Source organism: Ovis aries, chromosome 7, assembly GCF_016772045.2.
Source record: "Ovis aries strain OAR_USU_Benz2616 breed Rambouillet chromosome 7, ARS-UI_Ramb_v3.0, whole genome shotgun sequence".
Lineage (NCBI taxonomy): Eukaryota > Metazoa > Chordata > Mammalia > Artiodactyla > Bovidae > Ovis > Ovis aries.
The window spans coordinates 24,504,563-24,525,010 of record NC_056060.1 but is presented as its reverse complement, the minus strand read 5'-3'; the positions used below and the strand labels follow the sequence as shown (position 1 = coordinate 24,525,010).

Genomic DNA, 20,448 nt, shown 5'->3' with positions numbered 1-20,448 from the left:
TGTCTATGCAAATGTGAGTGGTCTATCTTTTCCCAGGCTGTAAAACTCCCATAAGTGGATTTATAGCAACTTTATCCTCAGAAGATTCTGCTTTTATTCAGATACGAGATGCTCCAAAAAAGTTTCTTTCTGCATCTGCTGGGTCTCAAATATCTTGTTTAAAATAACCTTCAGAAAAAAAATAACCTTCAGAAAATAAATAACCTTCATATCATCCCTGCAGATCTGAATGGGTACCCACACTAACCAGTTTAGAATTTGATCTTTAATTCATTCATTCAACAATGGGAGTAGAGAAATAAGTTAGAGGACCTGCCCTAAAAGGGCCTCATAGGATGTTTTGCATCCCTCAGGTGAATCCCACCGAAGTGTTGGAAATGGCTGCATGAAAATGGTCACTCCTGTGGCACTTTTTCATTGCCAGAAGACTTTCAAGGAGTTGGTCCAACAAGAAGATTTCAGGGTCACAGGTCAAGTATGAGCAAGCTTTCTGAAGCCCAAGGAAGATTCTTCAATAGCCTACCGTGTAGGTATCCCTAAGTATTGTTACCAAAATGCGGAGTTCGGCATCTCACTGCCCAAGAAGCGTTAAAGAGGCCCAGGTTGGTGAAAGGAAAGTCTGTTCTGTTGCCAGTGCTGGCAACTGAAGGGTGGGGAGGGCAGACATCTGTCTAAAGGCCCGACTCCCCCACTGTCAATCAGTGGGCAGGAACCTTTATAGGCTGAAGGTGAGGGCTACCTGTAGAAACATTTATGCTGTCAAGGATATAATTGGGCCAACTGATAAATTTGTATACAAAAACAGGAAGCAAACTAATATAGGGGTACTGTGTTTTGCTTCCTTTTACCTCCTTAACTTCTCTTATGATAGATGTTCACTATAATTAACTTCTTTGACAATTATTTACTGGGTATCTACTACACACTAGTTCTTATTACCACACAGAGATGAGACACAGTATCTGCCCTCAAGGCACTTACAGTTCTATAGGGGGAACCAAACTATTACAAAAAGTTTTCATGTGCAAGGAGCCTAAGGAAAGGAAGAGGAATTGTTCCAAGGAGGGCTCCGCGGAGTAGCTGACCTTTAAACTGAGACTTGGAATGTGTGTAGGTGTTCACAGGTGGACAGGTCTCCCTGTGATACACAGCTGAGAGAGCGTGGATGGCACAGGAAAGGAATCTGTATAGCCTCCAGGTCCGTGACTCCAGACTTTTGCATGAGTGTCACGAGCCTCAGGCTGCGCCATGGAGACAGCTGAAACGCACACAAAAGAGAGGAGCAGGCAGGTGACCTCAGGAGACTGAAACCTTTGCTGGAGAAACTACAGTGAGGGTAGGGGTTCAGGGTTTGCACCAGGCAGAGAAATGAGAAGGAAGCCTTGATATTGATCAGGAACATGTAAAGGTCTGTGAGATCCGTAGGGTTCAATGAATCCATCCTGAGAACAAGCCATCAGGCATTTGGGCAGGCTGAACCCAGTAGTCATGCACCTAGAGAGGGCTGACTGCTCTCTGCACAGATAGGTTGATTAGACCACGATAAATGATGCCAATAAAGAAGAAAATTAGACCACTGATAGAGAAAGGGGAAATCAAATGGAAGTTCTTTATTCTATCAGTGATCTCTCATTGCCATTAATGTATGGGATAATTGATTAATTTAGAGATTGGTCTACCTCTTCCTCTTTTTTTGCAGAAAGGAAACCTACATAGAAAACTAATGAAATGAGTTTCAACATCCATCCTCAGTAATCCAGCAGACCACTTCACATCCCTTCTTGGCAGCTCGGTAATAATGTTGTTAAATCTCTGTGCTTGCATTCTGCTCTCTCTCTCTCTCTCTCTCTCTTTGGCCAAGAACTACGATCTTAGTTCCTTCACCAGGGATGAATCCTGTGCCTTCTGCAGTGAGAGCATGGAGCCCTAAACACTGGACTGTCAGGGAATTTCCTCTGTTCTTACTACTTATGAGAAAGTAACATCTGAATAGAATTCATCATTGCTTAATACAATCTGTCTCGTGGCTGCTGCTGGTATTTCAATGAATACTCCTCACAACTGCCACTGACGTTAGAAATGTTAGCATGGTCCTCCATGGAATGTATCACTCAACTTCTCTGTCTAGTAGTGAGACTCATTACATCACTCTTTCCTCTGAAGAAGGACCTCAGAAACTCATAGATACACTCCCAATTTTGAGGGTCCCTGTGGACAGAGACCTCCTCAGCTGCTGTGCACTAGTTTGGGTCAGATCTTGCATAGCTCCTTTTTGTGAGCTGATCGCTAATTCATTCCAATGATAGTCTGCAGTCAACATTATCTCTTTCTTTAAGAAATTGGGGATTTCTCTCTATCATTTTCCTGAGGCCAAGCCAACTCTGTGACAGGAAATCTATTCCCTGGAGAATCCCCTGCTAACCCTTCTGCTGACTATTCTATTACATACGTCTTCTCTTTTCATATTTGCTTCATCATCTAACACCCACTGACTTCACCTCAGCCTCATGGGTCTCTGTAGGCACCTGAAAGATACGAAGACTTTGCCTGGCTCAGACTTCTGTACTTTCTGCATGAAATGTTCTTTTATATTTCAGGTTATATATCAGGTTTCAGTTTAAATTTCCCTTCATTAGAGGTTCTTTTCTGACCACCTTCTCTATAGTCCTTGTCTTAGGGCCTCCAGATGGCTACAACAAAATTCCACAGGCTGGGCGGCTTATGAACAACAGAAATTCATCTCTCGTGATCCTAAAGGCTGGGAAGTCTGATATCATGGCACCAGCACCTTTGATGTCTAGGGAGAACCTGCTTTCTGGTTCATAGATAGCTCTTTTTGCCAGGGTTTTCTTGGTGAAAAGTGAAAGTGAAAGTGAAGTCACTCAGTCGTGTCCAACTCTTTGCAATCCCATGGACAGTAGTCCAGGCTCCTCCATCCATGGAATTTTCTAGGCAAGAGTACTGGAGTGGGTTGCCATTTCCTTCTCCAGGGGATCTTCCCAACCCAGGGATCGGACCCAGGTCTCCCGCACTGCAGGCAGACACTGCCTGCAATGTGGGAGACCTGGGTTGAAGACCTGAGTTCAATCCCTGGGTTGGGATGATCCATGGAGGAGGGCATGGCAACCCACTCCAGTATTCTTGCCTGAAGAATCCCCATGGACAGAGGAGCCTGGAGGGCTGCAATCCATGGGATCTCAAAGAGTCAGGCATGACTAAACAACTAAGCATATCGCACACATAGTAGAAGAGGCAGGGGGACTCTCCAAAATCTCTTTTAAAATGACACAAATAAAAAATTAAAATAAAAAGACACTTAATATCATCCATGAGGGCTCCACCCTCATGACCAATCACCCTAAAGGCCCCACCTCCTAACACTATCCCATTTGGAATAGGGTTTCAGCACAGGAATTGGGGGAGGTTGAAAAACTTCAGTCTGTAGCAATTCTCTTCTTCTCATCCACCAGCTCCTCAATCCAATCATCTTACTTTTTCCTTCATAGCTCTTATTAGAATCTTCAATTATTTATGTGTTACTTCTTTAACATTTCTCTGCCTCCACTACAAAGTATATTCAAAAGAGTAGGGCCCTGCTACACTGTTAATCAATTATGCTCCAATATAAAGTAAAAAGTGTTTTAAAATTATAAAGAAAAAGAAGAGAGTATGGCCCTTTCTCTTTTTCACAACTGAGTTCCAATGCTTAGCACATTTCCCATATATTTTGGCCAATATTAGGCATTTAAATAATAGCTGATGAATGAATGAATAAATGGATATTAAAAAATTATCCTCCATTAACTCTCTGGTATTTTATAGTTAATTTTTTAATTGGAATATAATTGTTTTACAATGTTTTGTTAGTTTCTGGTACAACATGGTAAATCAGATATATGTGTATGTATATATACACACATATATATACATCCCCGCCTCCCTATTGAGGACGGGAATATACTCCCACCCTGCCACCCTTGTTCCATCCAGGTCAACACAGAGCATCAGGCTAGCTCCCTGTGCTATAAGGCGGCTGCCTGTTAGCTCTCTGTTTACACATGGCAGTGCATATACATCAGTGCTACTCTGTCAATTTGCCCACCCTCCTCTTCCCCTTGCTGTGTCCAAGCAAGAGGTGCTGCTCTCTCTGTCAGCACCTCTATTCCTGCTCTGCAAGTGGGTTCATCAGTACCATTTTTCTAGATTCCATATATATGCATTAATATGACTCAATCAAGGCTTGATTATATAACTACTTAAAATATTCTCTTGCTAAACTAGAGGTAGGTGCTTGAAAGTCAGGAATTATATCTAATTCACATAAACTCAATAGTGTACATGAATCCCACAATTAAAATAGTTCAAACCATTCAGTAATAGGTAGAACTAACAGAGGGTTTTTTGTTTGCTTGCTTTGCTTTGTTTTTTCAATCATTACACAAGCCTCACTAGGCTTGGCAGTCTTAGAAATCTGAGTTTTTCTTATTATCTCCCTGTGCCACCCCCATCCCCACCACACACATATTTTAATGTGCTGATTCATTCCTGCCCTAAAAGAAGTTAGTTTTCTAAGGGGAAAATATCCTTACCTTTCGTTCAAGAGAAGAAAAAGACACAGAAATTTTTATCAGAAAAGTGAAGATTATACACCCACTCTTTACAAAAGAGTAGATCTGGGGCAAATGTCTTTTTCTAAAACTTTCCTTGGACGTGAAATGCGAAAGGGCAGAATGAGTGGGTATCTGTTGGGAGTTCCCATATAGAGGCCCTTCTGGCTATGGAACCTTAGAGAGACACTTTCTGGACTCAGAATGCTCAGCGGCATCAGAGAATAGATGTACATTAAGAAAGAAGGTTTTCTCAAATCTTCCTTCTGCAACTTCATTCAAAAGCCCCCTCAGTTCAGACTCTTCCATCATTCCAACAATCCGCATCGCACAAGCCTGAGGCTTTTATGAGGAAAAGTGTGGGAATAAGTTCTCGCATTTATCCTGGAGAAGGAAGGCTACAGGAAGTTTCTTCCTGCTTTTTGTAGGTCCTTGTGCCATCAAGGCAAATGGCAGGACCTTTCCATCAGTATTTGAAAGCTTCTATCTGGCAAGGCTCTGTGACCTATGGGCACCATCAGTTCTTTTCAGAACTGTGACTCTCCCTGATTTTCAGGTTTACTGCCTACTGGGACCAATGCTACAGTGACACTTAAGAGCAAACATGAGAAGGTAAAGACTCCCAGCACCCAAAGGAGACCACAAAATATTTCAAGAGCGTTTTCCAAAATTTATCAGGAGCCATGGGAAAAGGGGACAAACACGTGGGGATAAAGAACAAGTGAAGTGAAGTGAAAGTCACTCAGTCGTGTCCAGCTTTTTGTGACCCCATGGACTATACAGTCCATGGAACTCTCTAGGCCAGAATACTGGAGTGGGTAGCCTTTCCCTTCTCCAGGGGATCTTTCCAACCCAGGGGTTTAACCCAGGTCTCCCGCATTGCAGGCAGATTGTTTACCAGCTGAGCCACAAGGGAAGCCCCTTATAAGAGCTTTTCATATTCTAACATGTATTGCAAATATCTTAGAACCAACTATGATAAGCAGATTTCTTCAACTCTCCTCAACCCACAGGAACTACTCTTTCTCCCCAGAGAAGCATCTGATCAGACTACTGTTTCTCCAGTATCGAGCTTCTAAAGTACAAAGTGATTAGAGATCCTTACAAGTCACTATCAAGACAACAAAAAGCAAAAGAAATGAAAGTCAAAGAGAGAAATGGCTTTATTTACTCTTACTTCCTCTGAATGCACTTAACAATGGTTTCAGTTATAAAGTCTTAACCTGTAACCATTGACTAATGTGAATCAGTAAACGTGTTTGATCCCTTAGAGCACCATTCCAATCTTCCTTGATCATCTAAGATAAAGGAGGAATTAAAGATCTTTGAGATAAATTATTCAGGAGAAGAAAACAAATGCAAACCAGATGTATTACAAGTGATGGTTCCATTTTTAACTCCCCTGGATGGTTCTACTTTTTAGATATTCCTCTCTAAAGCCTTGTTAATCCATAGGAACTGAGCATTAATGTGGATTACAATCAAACATTCCATCACAGCACCAGTTTTCAGAGGATCCATAATCTAATCACATTTGCCAACTTTCCCTCTGTCATGTCCCTATTTGACTGTCAGTCACACAGAAACACCTGAGTTAGGCCCCTGAGTAAAAGAAAAAGCTGGTGTTTTTCAAAATATATTGAGCCAGCTAAACAGCTTGTCCCCAAGGAGAGGCACCAGGAGTCCAGAGTAAAATGCCCAGTTGATTCAGGCTGATGCTAAAATTCTAGAAGAGCCAACCCAGTGGAAAGGCAGATGCGTGTGTCGCTCCTGACTCTTTCTGACCCCATGGACTTTAGCACTCCAGTCTTCTCTGTCCTCTGAATTTTCCTGGCAAGAATGCTGGAATGCGTTACCATCTCCTTCTCCAGAGAATCGTCCAGACCCAGGGATCAAACCCGCTTCTCTTGTGTCTCCTGCATTGGCAGGGGACTCTTTACCACCGTGCCACCTCAGAAAGCAGGTACCACTGGCTGTATTGGTCAGATGGTAATGTTTGCATGAACAGTGAAGACAAGGCTCCTGTCTACAGCCAAAGGGGCTAGGAAACAAGCCAGCTCTCGATGGGAGAGCGCTGGTGAGACATATGAATCTCTTGGGTTCCAGTCATGGTTCTGATCCTAGAGGATAGCTAGTGTTCAAAGCAGAAAACCCAGACAGATGATCACTGAGATCATAACAGAAGGTAGGATAACATATGACTGGTAGAATATTCTGACCCATATATTTAATGACTTTTAGCAAACTCAGTGTTTGGGAGGACAGGACGTCCTTCCATTCATCCATCAAACATTTCTGAGCATGGACTCTGTGCTGGTATTGGGGATTCAAAGGCACACCAGTCCCAGGGAGCCCCCAGCAGATGTGACCACTCATCTGTCTCCATGCCTGGCCAACTTTCCGCCCTTGGGGGGGAGAAAGAGAAGCTTCTAGAAATTTCACTTTCTCATGAAGTCTTCACTTGTCTTCCCTTATACCCCTACCCTTTCCTCCTGCTTTTTTCTCCTTCTTGACTCCTTTCCTTCCTTCAGATGTTCCATACCCCTGTCACCACGAACTTACCTAACTCCAGGTGTCTGGTATCCTGGTTGAGGTTGACTGACTGACAAGTTTATTTCCTCTGGGCACTCAGTTCAGTGCACATTGGCGTGTGCGTTTGCACATGCATGTGTATGTATGGACACGTGTGCGTGTGCATGTGGTTTGAGGTAAGACTGTCTCTCTAGTTGGACAGGAATATAGGGAAATTCACTTCCATAAATAAATGTGGAAGTCTGCCTTGTGTCAAACACAGATCTAAGTACAGAGGATAACTGTACAAATATGCATGGACCTTTCTCCTAATGGTTTCTCAATTAAGCTGAAGCTGAGGGTCTGGATATGACAGACCTAATGAGAGTGTATTTTCCATAGAATAATGGGCAGACCCTGTAGTTACCGTTCTCTGTCCCGTAATCCTACATAAGAGAAAGTTCTTTATTTTTTTCATAAACGTTTAAGGGTGAAAATACACCAAATCTGACAATAATTTTAAACAACGTTGCTTAAAAGAGCTAATGTCATTTACTTTTTCACAGGTATAATGTTGATTCCATCACATAATGTGATATCTGCATTCAGTTCAGTTCAGTCACTCAGTCGTGTCTGATTCTGTGCGACCCCATGAATTGCAGCATGCCAGGCCTCCCTGTCCATTACCAACTCCCAGAGTTCACACAAACTCACATCCATCGAGTCAGTGATGCCATCCAGCCATCTCACCCTCTGTCGTCCCCTTTTGCCCCTGCTCCCAATCCCTCCCAGCGTCAGAGTCTTTTCCAATGAGTCAACTCTTTGCATGAGGTGGCCAAAGTCCTGGAGTTTCAGCTTTAGCATCATTCCTTCCAAAGAAATCCCAGGGCTGATCTCCTTCAGAATGGACTGGTTGGATCTCCTTGCAGTCCAAGGGACTCTCAAGAGTCTTCTCCAACACCACAGTTCAAAAGCATTCATTCTTCGGCGCTCTGCCTTCTTCACAGTCCAACTCTCACATCCATACATGACTACTGGAAAAACCATAGCCTTGACTAGATGGACCTTTGTTGGCAAAGTAATGTCTCTGCTTTTGAATATGCTCTCTATGTTGCTCATAACTTTCCTTCCAAGGAGTAAGCATCTTTTAATCTCATGGCTGCAATCCCCATCTGCAGTGATTTTGGAGCCCCCCAAAATAAAGTCTGACACTGTTTCCATATTTGCATAGATGGTTTTATTTCCCATATAGCCATGGGAGTTGTAAAGGAAGGCAATCTGGATTGCGCCCCTGTTCTTTTATTTGTTAAGCAAGAGCTTAACAAATTCCCTTCCTTTTTGCGGTGCTTGAAAGACTTAGTCTGCAAGGACCCCTCTGTAGCTAATACATGCTGCTCTGGGGTGATTCAGAAGAAGGTACAAGAGCTTGGCTTGAGGTCACACAGCTTTAAAGTATCAGGGCATTTCATGAAACTTTTTAAAATTTTTTATTTACTTATTATTTTATTTTGGGGCTGCATTGGTTTTTTGTTTTTTTGTTTTTTGTTTTTTGGGGGTTTTTTTTTTGCTGCACGAGGGCTTGCTCCAGTGGCAGTGAGCAGGAGTTACTTTCTAGCAGTCATGCATGGACTTCTTACTGCACTGGCTTCTCTGGTGGCAGAGCACAGGCTCTAGGGCCTGGGCTTCAGTACTTGTGGCTCTCCGGCTCTAGAAGGTAAGCTCTGTAGTTGTGGTGCACAGGCTTATTTGTACCCTGTCTTGTGGAATCTTCCTGGGCCAGGGATGGAACCATTGTCCCCCGCTTTGGCGGGTGGATTCCTGACCACTGAGCCACCAGGGAAATCCTTTATGGAACTTTTAATTATACCTCTATCCGTATTCACACAAAGCTCCTGCTTTCTTTTTGACCTCGAACTTTGCCTTTTTTTTTTTTTTTTTAAGAAAGAATGTCAGGAGACCAAGGGAGAAGTCAATTCTTCTAAGAAAAACTATTGTTGCATCAAAATAGTGATTCCCTGAATGCTGTGTGTTACCAATCAGTCTTCTGAAGGACAACAAAGGGGCAATTGCAGTTATTCCCAGGGCAAAGCACTTTACCTGGAGGATTCTTAGGAGAAAGGGGTATTGAAAAAAGTAGTCGAGAATTCTCTGAGCATCCCTGGGATTCCAAATACTCCCCCATCAATATCACGTACCTGAGAAGTCCAAGATTCTAGACAAAGGCGCAGTCCCCACTGCAGCAAGCAGAGGGCTGGAAAGAACCTCAAAATGTCTGATTTAAGGGACAACTATTGTAAATGACATTTAAAATTTTTTCTAGTTAAAGAAGTAACATATATTCAATAAAGAAATGTGAGAAAATTTGGAAAAATCTCAAATCTAGTCAGCTGTAATCTCACCAACCAAAAGGCAAATGTGTGGTATGTTCCGCTTTTGCACTCAGCAAAATAAAAGGAATGTTTTCCACTCCCATATAGTTTCTCCTAGGGTGGACTTTACAGAGCTATAGTTTGCCATCCTACATTGGTACCATCACTTGTTTAACCTTTCTCCTACTGCTGAGTATTTCAGTTACTTTCCCTTCTCAGGACAGCAGCCTGACAGTTCATAGCTGTTTGAAATGTTGCCCTCAGAGGTGGTGGCCTTTCCTGATGAGCTCTCTCAAGTGCACCTGATGAGAAAGATAGGGACTCATTCTCCTTGAAGTTCTTGATTTTTGTTTCAGTTTAGAGTGTTAACAGCATACCTCACTGCTGGTGAAACAAAAATACATGCTTTTCTAACCTAAGTCTCTTATTTACCAACCCATGGAGGGAGATTTGGGCTAGACTCAATGACTGTTGGCATTTCACAGACAAAACCCTGAAAGTGCAGGATGGATGGAGCAAAAGAACCCTGGACTTACTATGTGCTTGCCGATGTCATCTACTTTCAATTTCATTTTTTTTTTTAAACTTTTCTCAAGGTATTGTTCAGTCACTCAGTCATGTCCAACTCCTTGTGACCCCATGGACTCCAGAACTCCAGGTTTCCCCTGTCCTTCACTGTCTCCCAGAGTTTGCTCAAACTCATGTCCATTGAGTCAGTGATGCTATCCAATCATCTCATCCTCTGTCATCCCCTTTTCCTCCTGCCTTTAATCTTTCCTAGCAGGGGGTCTCTGCCAATGAGTCAGCTCTTTGCATCAGGTGACCAAAGTATTGGAGTTTCAGCTTCAGCATCAGTCCTTCCAATGAATATTCAAGATTGATTTCCTTTAGGATTGACTGCTTTGATCTCCTTGCAGTCCAAGGGACTCTGAAGAGTCTTCTCCAACACTACAGTTTGAAAACATCACTTCTTCAGTGTTCAGCCTTCTTTATGGTCCAACTTTCACATCCATACATAACTACTGGAAAAACCATAGCTTTGACTATATGGACCCTTGTCGGCAAAATGATGTCTCTGCTTTTTATTTTTTTTTTATTTTTTTTTAAATTTTTAAAAATTTATTTTTAAATTGAAGTATAGTTGATTTACAATATTAATTACTGCTATATAGCAAAGTGATTCAGTTATACATATATACATTCTTTTAAAAATATTCTTTTCCTGTCTCTGCTTTTTAATATGTTGTCTAGGTTTGTCATAGTTTTTCTTCCAAGGAAGACGCATCTTTTAATTTCATGCCTGCAGTCAACATCTGCAATGATTTTGGAGCCCAAGAAAATAAGTCTGTCACTGTTTCCATTGTTCACCCATCTATCTGCCATGGAGTGATGGGACCAGATGCCATGATCATAGATTTTTGAATGTTGAGTTTTAAGCCAGCTTTTTTTACTCTGCTCTTTCACTTTCATCAAGAGGCTCTTAGTTCTTCATTTTCTGCCATAAGGGTGGTGTCATCTGCATATCAAAGGTTGTTGATATTTCTCCCTGCAATCTTGATTCCAACTTGGACTTCATCTAGCCTGGCATTTCACATGATCTACTCTGCATATAATTTAACAAGCAGGGTGACAATATATAGCCGTGATATACTCCTTTCCCAATATGGAACCAGTCTGTTGTTCCACGTCAGGTTCTAACTGTTCTTTCTTGACCTGCGTGCAGGTTTCTCAGAAGACAGGTAAGGTGGTCTGGTAGTCCCATCTCTTTTAAGAATTTTCCAAAGTTTGTTTTGGTCCACACAGTCAAAGGCTTTAGCACAGTCAATGAAGCAGAAATAGATATTTTTCTGGAATTCCCTTGCTTTCCCTATGATTCAGCTTAACCATCTGGAAGTTTTCAGTTCACTTGCTAATGAAGCCTAGCATGGAGAATTTTGAGCATTTGTTACTTTGCTAGCATGTGAAATGAGTGCAATTGTATGGTACTTTGAACATTGTTTGGCATTGCCCTTCTTTGGGACTGTAATGAAAACTGAACTTTTCCAGTCCTGTGGTCACTGCTGAGTTTGAGTGCAGCACTTTAACAGCATCATCTTTTAGGATTTGAAATAGCTCAGCTGGAATTCTATCACCTCCATTAACTTTGCTCGTAGTGATGCCCCCTAAAGCCCACTTGACTTTGCACTGTAGGATGTCTGGCTCTAGGACAGTGACCACACTATCGTGGTTATCCCAGTCATTAAGACCTTTTTTGTATAGTTCTTCTGTGTATTCTTGCCACCTCTTCTTAATCTTTTCTGCTTCTGTTAGCTCCATACTATTTCTGTCCTTTATTGTGCCCATGCTTTGCATGAAATTCTCCCTTGATAGCTCTAATTTTCTTAAAGAGATTTCCAATTCTATTGTTTTCCTCTATTTCTTTGCACTGTTCACTTAAGAAGGGTCTCATCTCTCCTTGTTGTTCTTCAGAACTCTGCATTCAGATGGGTATCTTTCCTTTTCTTCTCTGCCTTTCACTTCTCTTCTTTTCTCAGCTATTGGTAAGGCCTCCTCAGACAACTATTTTGACTTTTTGTGTTTCTTTTTCTTGAGGAAGGTTTTGATCACTGCCTCCTGTACAATGTTACAACCCCTGTCCATGGTTCTTCAGGCACTCTATCAGATCTAATCCCTTGAATCTCTTTGTCCCTTCCGCTGTATAATCACAACGGATTTGATTTAAGTCATATCTGACTGTCCTAGTGGTTTTCCCTGTTTTCTTCAATATAAGTCTGAATTTTGCAATAAGGAGCTCATGATCTGAGCCATCCTCAGCTCCCAATGAGCATATTACCAAATGGATGACTGTTTTGAAATTTTCTACTACCTTTTTTTTTTAATGGTCTTTATTTTCACTTTCTGCCAGATTCCAGAGATGACAGCAGAGCTTGACTCAGTGGGCGGTGTCCTGCAATGTAGAGACATTCTTGTAGGGCACATTCCTCCCATTGGAAGGAAGTACTCCTTGTGTTATTTTTCTCTGATTGGTGAGTCACTGCTCTAAGTCACTCACATCCCATCACCTTGCTTCCTTTAGGTTAGTGACAGGGAGCAGAGGATGCTAACTCAGTTTCCTTTAAGGAATCTGGTGAACACAGGCTGTGGTCTCCAGTTGATGAAACAATTGAGTAACAAAAGAAAGTGACAATGATGGAACATAGCAAAGAATATTTAACATATGAATAATAGGAATTTCTGAAAGTGACACATATGCAAAGAAGCCAATACTAAAAGCTATAACTCAGTAAAACAACTGAAAGTTTAAAAAAGATTTGTGAGCACAAAATGAAAGTGAATACACTATACCTGAGAATATCAAAGTAAAATGACCAAGACATAGTGTAGTGAAATGGCAATATTAATTAAAAAGAAAAAAATCATTTGGGCAGCTAGAAATAAATGTGACGTATATAGAAAAAAATTTAAGATAGTCAAGGGAAAAAATTTTAAAGCAAGAATTTTATTTATTTTAAGAATTTGTTTTTAATTTGGAGGCAGTTTTACTGTTCAACGTTTATTAGAAGGGTAAAATAACTATGTTTTCAGAGCTTCTATTTTAGAAAATAAACTCACTCTTTTATAGACAACAAAACCCAGTATTTTAGAGTTATAACTCAAAACTTTCAAAGTTATTTCCATGGCCTGTTCTCAGCAGTTAACATATGTAATTATAATTTCCAGTGTCCTTCATTTCTGGGTAGGTTCCTGTTTCCACCTGGTATCATTTTTCCCCTGCCTTAAGGACTTCCTTCAAGCAATGAATTTTTAGCTTTTGTATGTTTGAGAAAGTCTTTGTTTAATAAGTCTAATGAAATGACAGCTCTCATAAGATTTATCAATTTTAAAAGGTATAAATAAATGTCAGAATAGAAATAAGATGTAAATAGAGATGCTACAAATATTTTTTAAAAAAGAATGTGAATAAATTTGTGCCAATATACTTAAGTATTTTCAATGAAATGGATAAATTCCTAGAAGAAAAAACAACTTACCAAATATTATCTCAAGAAAAACTAGAGATATCACTTTTTTGTGAAATCCTAAAAATAAGACAAATGAATGTATATGCAAACCAAAACAGACTCACAGATACAGAGCACAAATTTGTGGTTACTGAGGGTGAAAGGGAAGGAGGGTAAGGACAAATTATGGGTATGGGATTAACAGACACCAACTATCATGTATAAAATAGGTAAGCAACAAGGATATACTGTGCAGCACAGGGAATTAAGGCCACTATCTTGTAATAACCTATAACAGTATAATCTGAAAAAATACTGAATCACTATTCTGTACACCTGAAACTAATATTATAAATCAACTATACCTCAATTTTAAAAAAGACGAACTAGAAAACCCAGCATGTCTGTAGTCATTAAAGAAATTGAAATAGAAGCTTAAGATAGTATTAAAGAAAATATCAGGGCCAGATGGCCTTTACAGATGAGTTCTGTAAATAATAAAATAACATATAATTCCAGTCACAGAAAATAGAGAAAGAAGGGATAGTCCTCAACTCATTTCTGAAGGTGAACACAGAATCTGGATACCAAAATCAAACAAGACAGTAACAAAAATTTTTCTGACCAATTTCATTCATGAATATAAAAGTTTTAAAAAATCTTTAAATATTAGCAAGTTAAATTCTGTTGAAAACATTTTTATAGCAAGTATTAAGTAAGGAAGGTCACAAAAGACTATCACACCACTACAGGTCCTGACTTCAGGGAAAAAGATGGAAAATAAGAGCATCCAGTTTTGTCACCATGATCCCATGAGGGTGAAACCCCCACATCAGTTTACACTGGGAGCACCTACCCAATCAGTCCATGGATGGCTGCCTAGAGTCAAGGGCCCTCCTCTGATGCAAAGCCCTGTTGCCGTTTCTATGGAGTCTCACAGAACATGGTCAACTATCGCTGCTCTTATGGGTAGAAGCACTTCCTTCAGAAGGGGATTGTGTGTGTGTGTGTGCGCACACACATACATACATATGATGGGCTTCCCTGGTGGCTCAGGGGTAAAGAATGCGCCTGCCAATGCAGGAGACACAGGAGACACAGGTTCAATCCCTGGGTCGGGAAGATCCCCTGGAGAAGGAAATGGCAACCTGCTCCAGTGTTCTTGTCTGGGAAATTCCATGGATAGAAGAGCCAGGCTGGCTACAGTCCACGGGGTCTCAAAAGCGTCAGACAACTCAGTGACTAAACAACAACATATATAAAATACATATATATATATATATATATAATGTATCCATTATATTTAAAAATATAATTATATATAATGAAATATATACAATGGATTCCAAGAAAGACAGACTTTTTTTTTTTCCAAGGCAGCCAAACTGCAAAGCTTATAACTCAGATGTTCTGTACAGATCTTCCTTTATACCTAATGGCACTAGGATGTTAAATACTAAGAAGCACAAGAGCAGGAAAGTTATAGTAAACTCATAAATCTCTGGGGGTTTTTTGAAAGTTAGTTTGTATTAATATTTATGCTGGCTGAATTTTCTATTTAATCATCTGTTATCCTCCATTCCTGTGTGGGTAACCAAGAAACTTCCAACCCATCTCTCCCCATCTTGAGAGGAACCCAGAAAGAAGCCTTGGTCTCTGCTTGACCCCAGGACAATATACAGGCTAGACTTACTTCTTTCCTGATATATCATGTGAAATGCAGGGCTGGATGAAGTACAAGCTGGAATAAGATTGCCAGGAGAAATATCAATAACCTCAAATATGCAGATGACACCACCCTTATGGCAGAAAGCAAAGAAGAACTAAAAAGCCTCTTGATGAAAGTGAAAAAGGAGAATGGAAAAGTTGGCTTAAAAATCAACATTCAGAAAACTAAGATCATGGCATCCACCTCCATCACTTCATGGCAAATAGATGGGGAAACAATGGAAACGATGAGAGACTTTTTTTTTTTTTTTTGGCTCCAAAATCACTGCAGATGTTGACTGCAGCCATGAAATTAAAAGACAGTTGCTCCTCGGAAGAAAAGCTATGACCAACCTAGACAGCATATTAAAAAGCAGAGACATTACATTGCCAACAAAGGTCCATCTAGTCAAGGCTATGGTTTTCTCAGTAGTCATGTATGGATGTGAGAGTTGGACTGTAAAGAAAGCTGAGAGCCGAAAAATTGATGCTTTTGAACTGTGGTGTTGGAGAAGACTCTTGAGAGTCCCTTGGACTGCAAGGAGATCCAACAAGTCTATCCTAAAGGAAATCAGTCCTGGGTACTCATTGGAGGACTGATGCTGAAGCTGAAACTCCAATACTTCGGCCACCTGATGCAAAGAACTGACTCATTTGAAAAGACCCTGATGCTGGGAAAGATTGAAGGTGGTAGGAGAAGGGGACAACAGGGGATGAAATGGTTGGATGGCATCACCAACGCGATGGACATGAGTTTGAGTAAGCTCCAGGAGTTGGTGATGTTCAGGGAAGCCTGGCGTGCTGCAGTCCATGGGATCGCAAAGAGTCGGACACGGCTGAGCGACTGAACTGACTGACTGACCCCGGGACTGGGGTGGCTCGGCGCCCCCTGCGGGCCAGTTGAGGCGGCCGAGGCCGCCGGCAGGAGACGCCGAAGGGGCTGCGCGGTATGCAGTCGCCCGGCTCGGCCACCTCTCCTCCAGGCAGCGGCTCCTTCACGGGCTGTGTCCCGCGCATCAGCTATTTGTTTCTGTAAAGGAAGTGGAGTAGTCCCGAATCCCCTCCGCAGGGACCCATTGGGAAGAAAGGAGCTGAAGGTCCGGCAGGAGGACCCTGCGAGCCCGGCCACTAGGGGCTGCTCTTGGCCTGCGCCATCGGGAGTTCCTTTTAGAGTTGCCTGTGGCATCCGGTCTCATCACTTCATGGGAAATAGATGGGGAAACAGTGGAAATAGTGTCAGACTTTATTTTGGGGGGCTCCAAAGTCACTGCAGATGGGGATTGCAGCCATGAAATTAAAAGACGCTTACTCCTTGGAAGAAAAGTTATGATCAACCTAGATAGCATATTTAAAAGCAGAGACATTACTTTGCCGACTAAGGTCCGTCTAGTCAAGGCTATGGTTTTCCAGTAGTCATGTATGGATGTGAGAGTTGGACTGTGAAGAAGGCTGAGCGCCGAAGAATTGATGCTTTTGAACTGTGGTGTTGGAGAAGACTCTTGAGAGTCCCTTGGACTGTAAGGAGATCCAACAAGTCCATTCTGAAGGAGATCAGCCCTGGAATTTCTTTGGAAGGAATGATGCTAAAGCTGAAACTCCAGTACTTTGGCCACCTCATGCGAAGAGTTGACTCATTGGAAAAGACTCTGATGCTGGGAGGGATTGGGGGCAGGAGGAGAAGGGGATGACAGAGGATGAGATGGTTGGATGGCATCACTGACTCGATGGACGTGAGTCTGAGTGAACTCCAGGAGTTGGTGATGGACAGGGAGGCCTGGCGTGCAGCAATTCTTGGGGTCGCAAAGAGTCGGACACGAATGAGTGACTGAACTGTGAGCAAGTCAGCCCAGCCAGCCGGGCTTGTGTAGCTGCTCCATGGCAGCAAGGCTTTTCCAGGGTAGATGCCTTTTATGAGCTAAAAAGGCTTATTCCCTGCGACCTCCACCCCAACTCTCCCCATCCCTATCTTGTGCCACACCCAAAAACCTACACTATGGGGAGACTTTTCGGGCAGTCCAGTGGTTAAGACTCTGCTCCCAATACCGGGGCTCAGCTTCCATTCTTGCTGGGATAAATAAGATCCCACATGCCCTGCAGACCGCCCCACCCCCCAGCCCCCACCACTCCGACAAGAAGAAAAACAAGGGTTGGGTATGGAGTGAGGGTTTGGGGAGAGGATAGGAGAGAGAGATTCTAGTGACTAGGGAAAATAAGGGATCCTCAGGCAAGTGAAGAAGCATTTACAGGGAAGACTTTGGTAGAGCCTCAAAGCTCTGAAGGTGTAGAGTGCAATCAGCTTCCCATGTCAGAGCTGGGAAGAACCTAGCTATCCAGGTGAACAGGAGCACCATCCTTACAGCCCACACGTATGGGCCTGATGGAATCCTTCTTTTGGTAGTGGCAGTAGGGGGGCCGGGTTCCTGCCTTGGCAAAGCAGTCTGTGACACTGACGTCGTGAGAGCTGTTGTGGCAGCTCTGCAGGGAACCGCTGCTGGTACAGGGCACAGCTGGAGTTGTGCAGAAATCTGCTATGGTGGCCAGATCCTCGTGAATGAAGGTGTTGATCTGCTTGCATCTACCCCTGTGGACCAGCCACCGTCGCCGCATCATCACTTCACAGTATCGGTGCTGTCCCCCAGGAACCCATGACCTGGGGTTATCTATGTGCCGTCTTGAGAAGGGCAGGCCTGGAGCGAAGACAGCTAGCTCCAGCAGGAGGAGGAGAAGGGTCCACATCAGATTCATGTTCCCTGTGAAAGCAGGTCAGGGAAGGGTGGGGTCAAGGAGCAGGCTATGGTCCCTTTCCCTCAAGATAACTATTTCTAAGAACTCTTGGCCCAAACACTTAATGTTCCTGATGGCCCCTGTTGTTTTATAGTCACTAAGTGTCCAACTCTTTTGTAACCCCCATGGACTATATAGCCCTCCAGGTTCCTCTTTTTATGGGATTGTCCAGGCAAGAATCCTGGAGTGGATTGCCAGGGGAATCTTCACAACCCAGGGACCAAACCTGCATCTCTTGCATTGTAGACAGGCCCTTGGCTATGCTTACTCTGGTACTCACAGAAACTACTGTTCTCATATCCCCTTTCCACTTCACTGCCACCCTCCATCCCCCCCCCCCCAACCCTTCTTTTCTCTGAGAAAGTGATGAGGAGAGAAGAGAAGGACTTGCCAAGAAAGAAGGTGCCTTTCACCCACTCACCCCTTAATGAGTCTAACTTTCCGGTGATTTTTCTCCTTACTCGAGTATTTAACCTAAAGACGTATATTTCTGAAGTGTTTGCATATATCAGCCTCCTGATTCCACAGCCTATGAATGAAGCAGGTGTCTCTGCCAAACCTTCCCTCCAGTGGGTGAGCTTAAAGGGTAATTGACAATCCATATGCCTTGCATCTTAGAAAATATTTCTACTTTCTTAAATTACTTATGACTGTTTTAAATTTTGTTTAAAAGAAAGTGGGTGTATTCAGTTCTAAGAGAGTGAACTTCATGTTTCCCTCTCAAAGTCCTCTGCCTCATGGAGGCAGGATACTCTGGCTTCGCTATGTATAAGGAGTAAGGACTGGGTGTCAGGTTCCTGTTTCTGAGTCTAATATGCCAATTCCTTTCTTGAATACCTGAGAGTCTCAAGGCAGGGCTTTTGCAGAGCAGATGACAGCCATGGAGACAGATATGTCCCTCTCAGCGGTGGATATTCCCAGCAGAAATGGAACCTTCATTGCCTTCCCTCTTTCCTCTAATCCTATAGGAATTATATTACGGACATTTTCTTCCCAGACTGTAAGGGGAAGGCCATTTAGAAAACTCTCAGGTCTGTCAATGATCTTAAACAGACTGCCTCATAGGACTCATTTCATGTTTACTATTTCACACCCAGAATCTTTATCAGCATCACACAGAGTACCTATGACATCACTACAAATATGAAGAAAGAAACCTGTACTTTGGTGCCGGTCTTTCACAAACTTGCTCTTGGAGGTGGGCCAACCACCTCATCCTACTCACCCCTAAAGTGAAGATTATAGACTAGAGATCTCTTTCAGTCCAGTCATTTTCTGTCTTTCAAGCCCTAATAAAGCATTGCTTGTGTGTATGAGTCCATGTGCGATTTTCTCTGTGTACCCTATTGGCTTATACATGTTCAGGTAGGGAGAAATATTTTGTTTGCAAATTGAGTTTCCCTTTGTGATTTGTTAAGCCAATTAAATGTAATTTTTCTGAGAAACAGTTGTTAGTGAATTTAGGCAAAAAAAAAAAAAATTCAATCACTTTTATATAAAGATTACATTGTTTTTGTCTCCACAACCTAAATTTTTGTGAATGTTCTTATTGTAGGAGAAGCTTTCTGAGACTTGGGTCTGCATTTCAGTAAGGGAAGGGAAGAAATCAATATACACACCTTCCAGAACACCAAAATCAGCTAGGCTAGCAGACCTGATAATGAGGGTGGGGGAAGGGGCACCTGCAAGTTGTAGTGTAAGTAGATTTCATAGATCTTATATTGATAATTCTCCTTGGTAGATAAGCCTCAAAAGCCTTTTGTCTATTTCGGCAACAAGGCAAGAGCTGACTAACAGCAGTCAGGAAATTGAGTTGGAATATTGAAGAAGACTCTTGAGAGTCCCTTGGACTGCAAGAAGATCCAACCAGTCCATTCTGAAGGACATCAACCCTAGGATTTCTTTGGAAGGAATGATGCTAAAGCTGAAACTCCAGTACTTTGGCCACCTCATGCGAAGAGTTGACTCATTGGAAAAGACTCTGATGCTGGGAGGGATTGGGGGCAGGAGGAGAAGGGGACAACTGAGGATGAGATGGCTGGATGGCATCACTGACTCGATGGATACAACTCTGAGTGAACTCCGAGAGTTGGTGATGAACAGGGAGGCCTGGCGTGCTGCGATTCATGGGGTCGCAAAGAGTCAGACACAACTGAGCGACTGAACTGAACTGAACTGATCATAATTAGATTTCAATATCCTTTAACTTCTGCTTGATCATTAGCCAAGAAAAGAGGAACTGTCTCTTTTTTAACTTTACTATCCTTAGCTCTATTCTTGTTTAATTCACACAATAGTTCTGACAAGTATGTTATTATTTACAGAGTTCACAATGCCGTGTGTTCATGGCCCTGCATAACTGGCCATATGGCTTAAAGAACCCCACCCTCTGGTGTCTTCCACAAGGCCAAGTGTCAGTAGTACATAGAGCATATCATTTCTCAGAAGTAGTGGATCTCTGATTCAAAC

At 42.3% G+C, this 20,448-nt stretch overlaps 1 protein-coding gene across 1 annotated transcript; it reads right to left on the bottom strand.

The window, feature by feature from the left end:
- Positions 1 to 17,517: 17,517 nt before the first annotated feature.
- On the bottom strand, positions 17,518 to 17,940 carry LOC114114750 (ribonuclease CL2-like). Its single transcript, XM_027969209.3, has one exon. It carries the CDS (start codon positions 17,938 to 17,940, stop codon positions 17,518 to 17,520), a length of 423 nt encoding a protein of 140 aa, XP_027825010.1.
- Between the last annotated feature and the right edge of the window lie 2,508 nt (positions 17,941 to 20,448).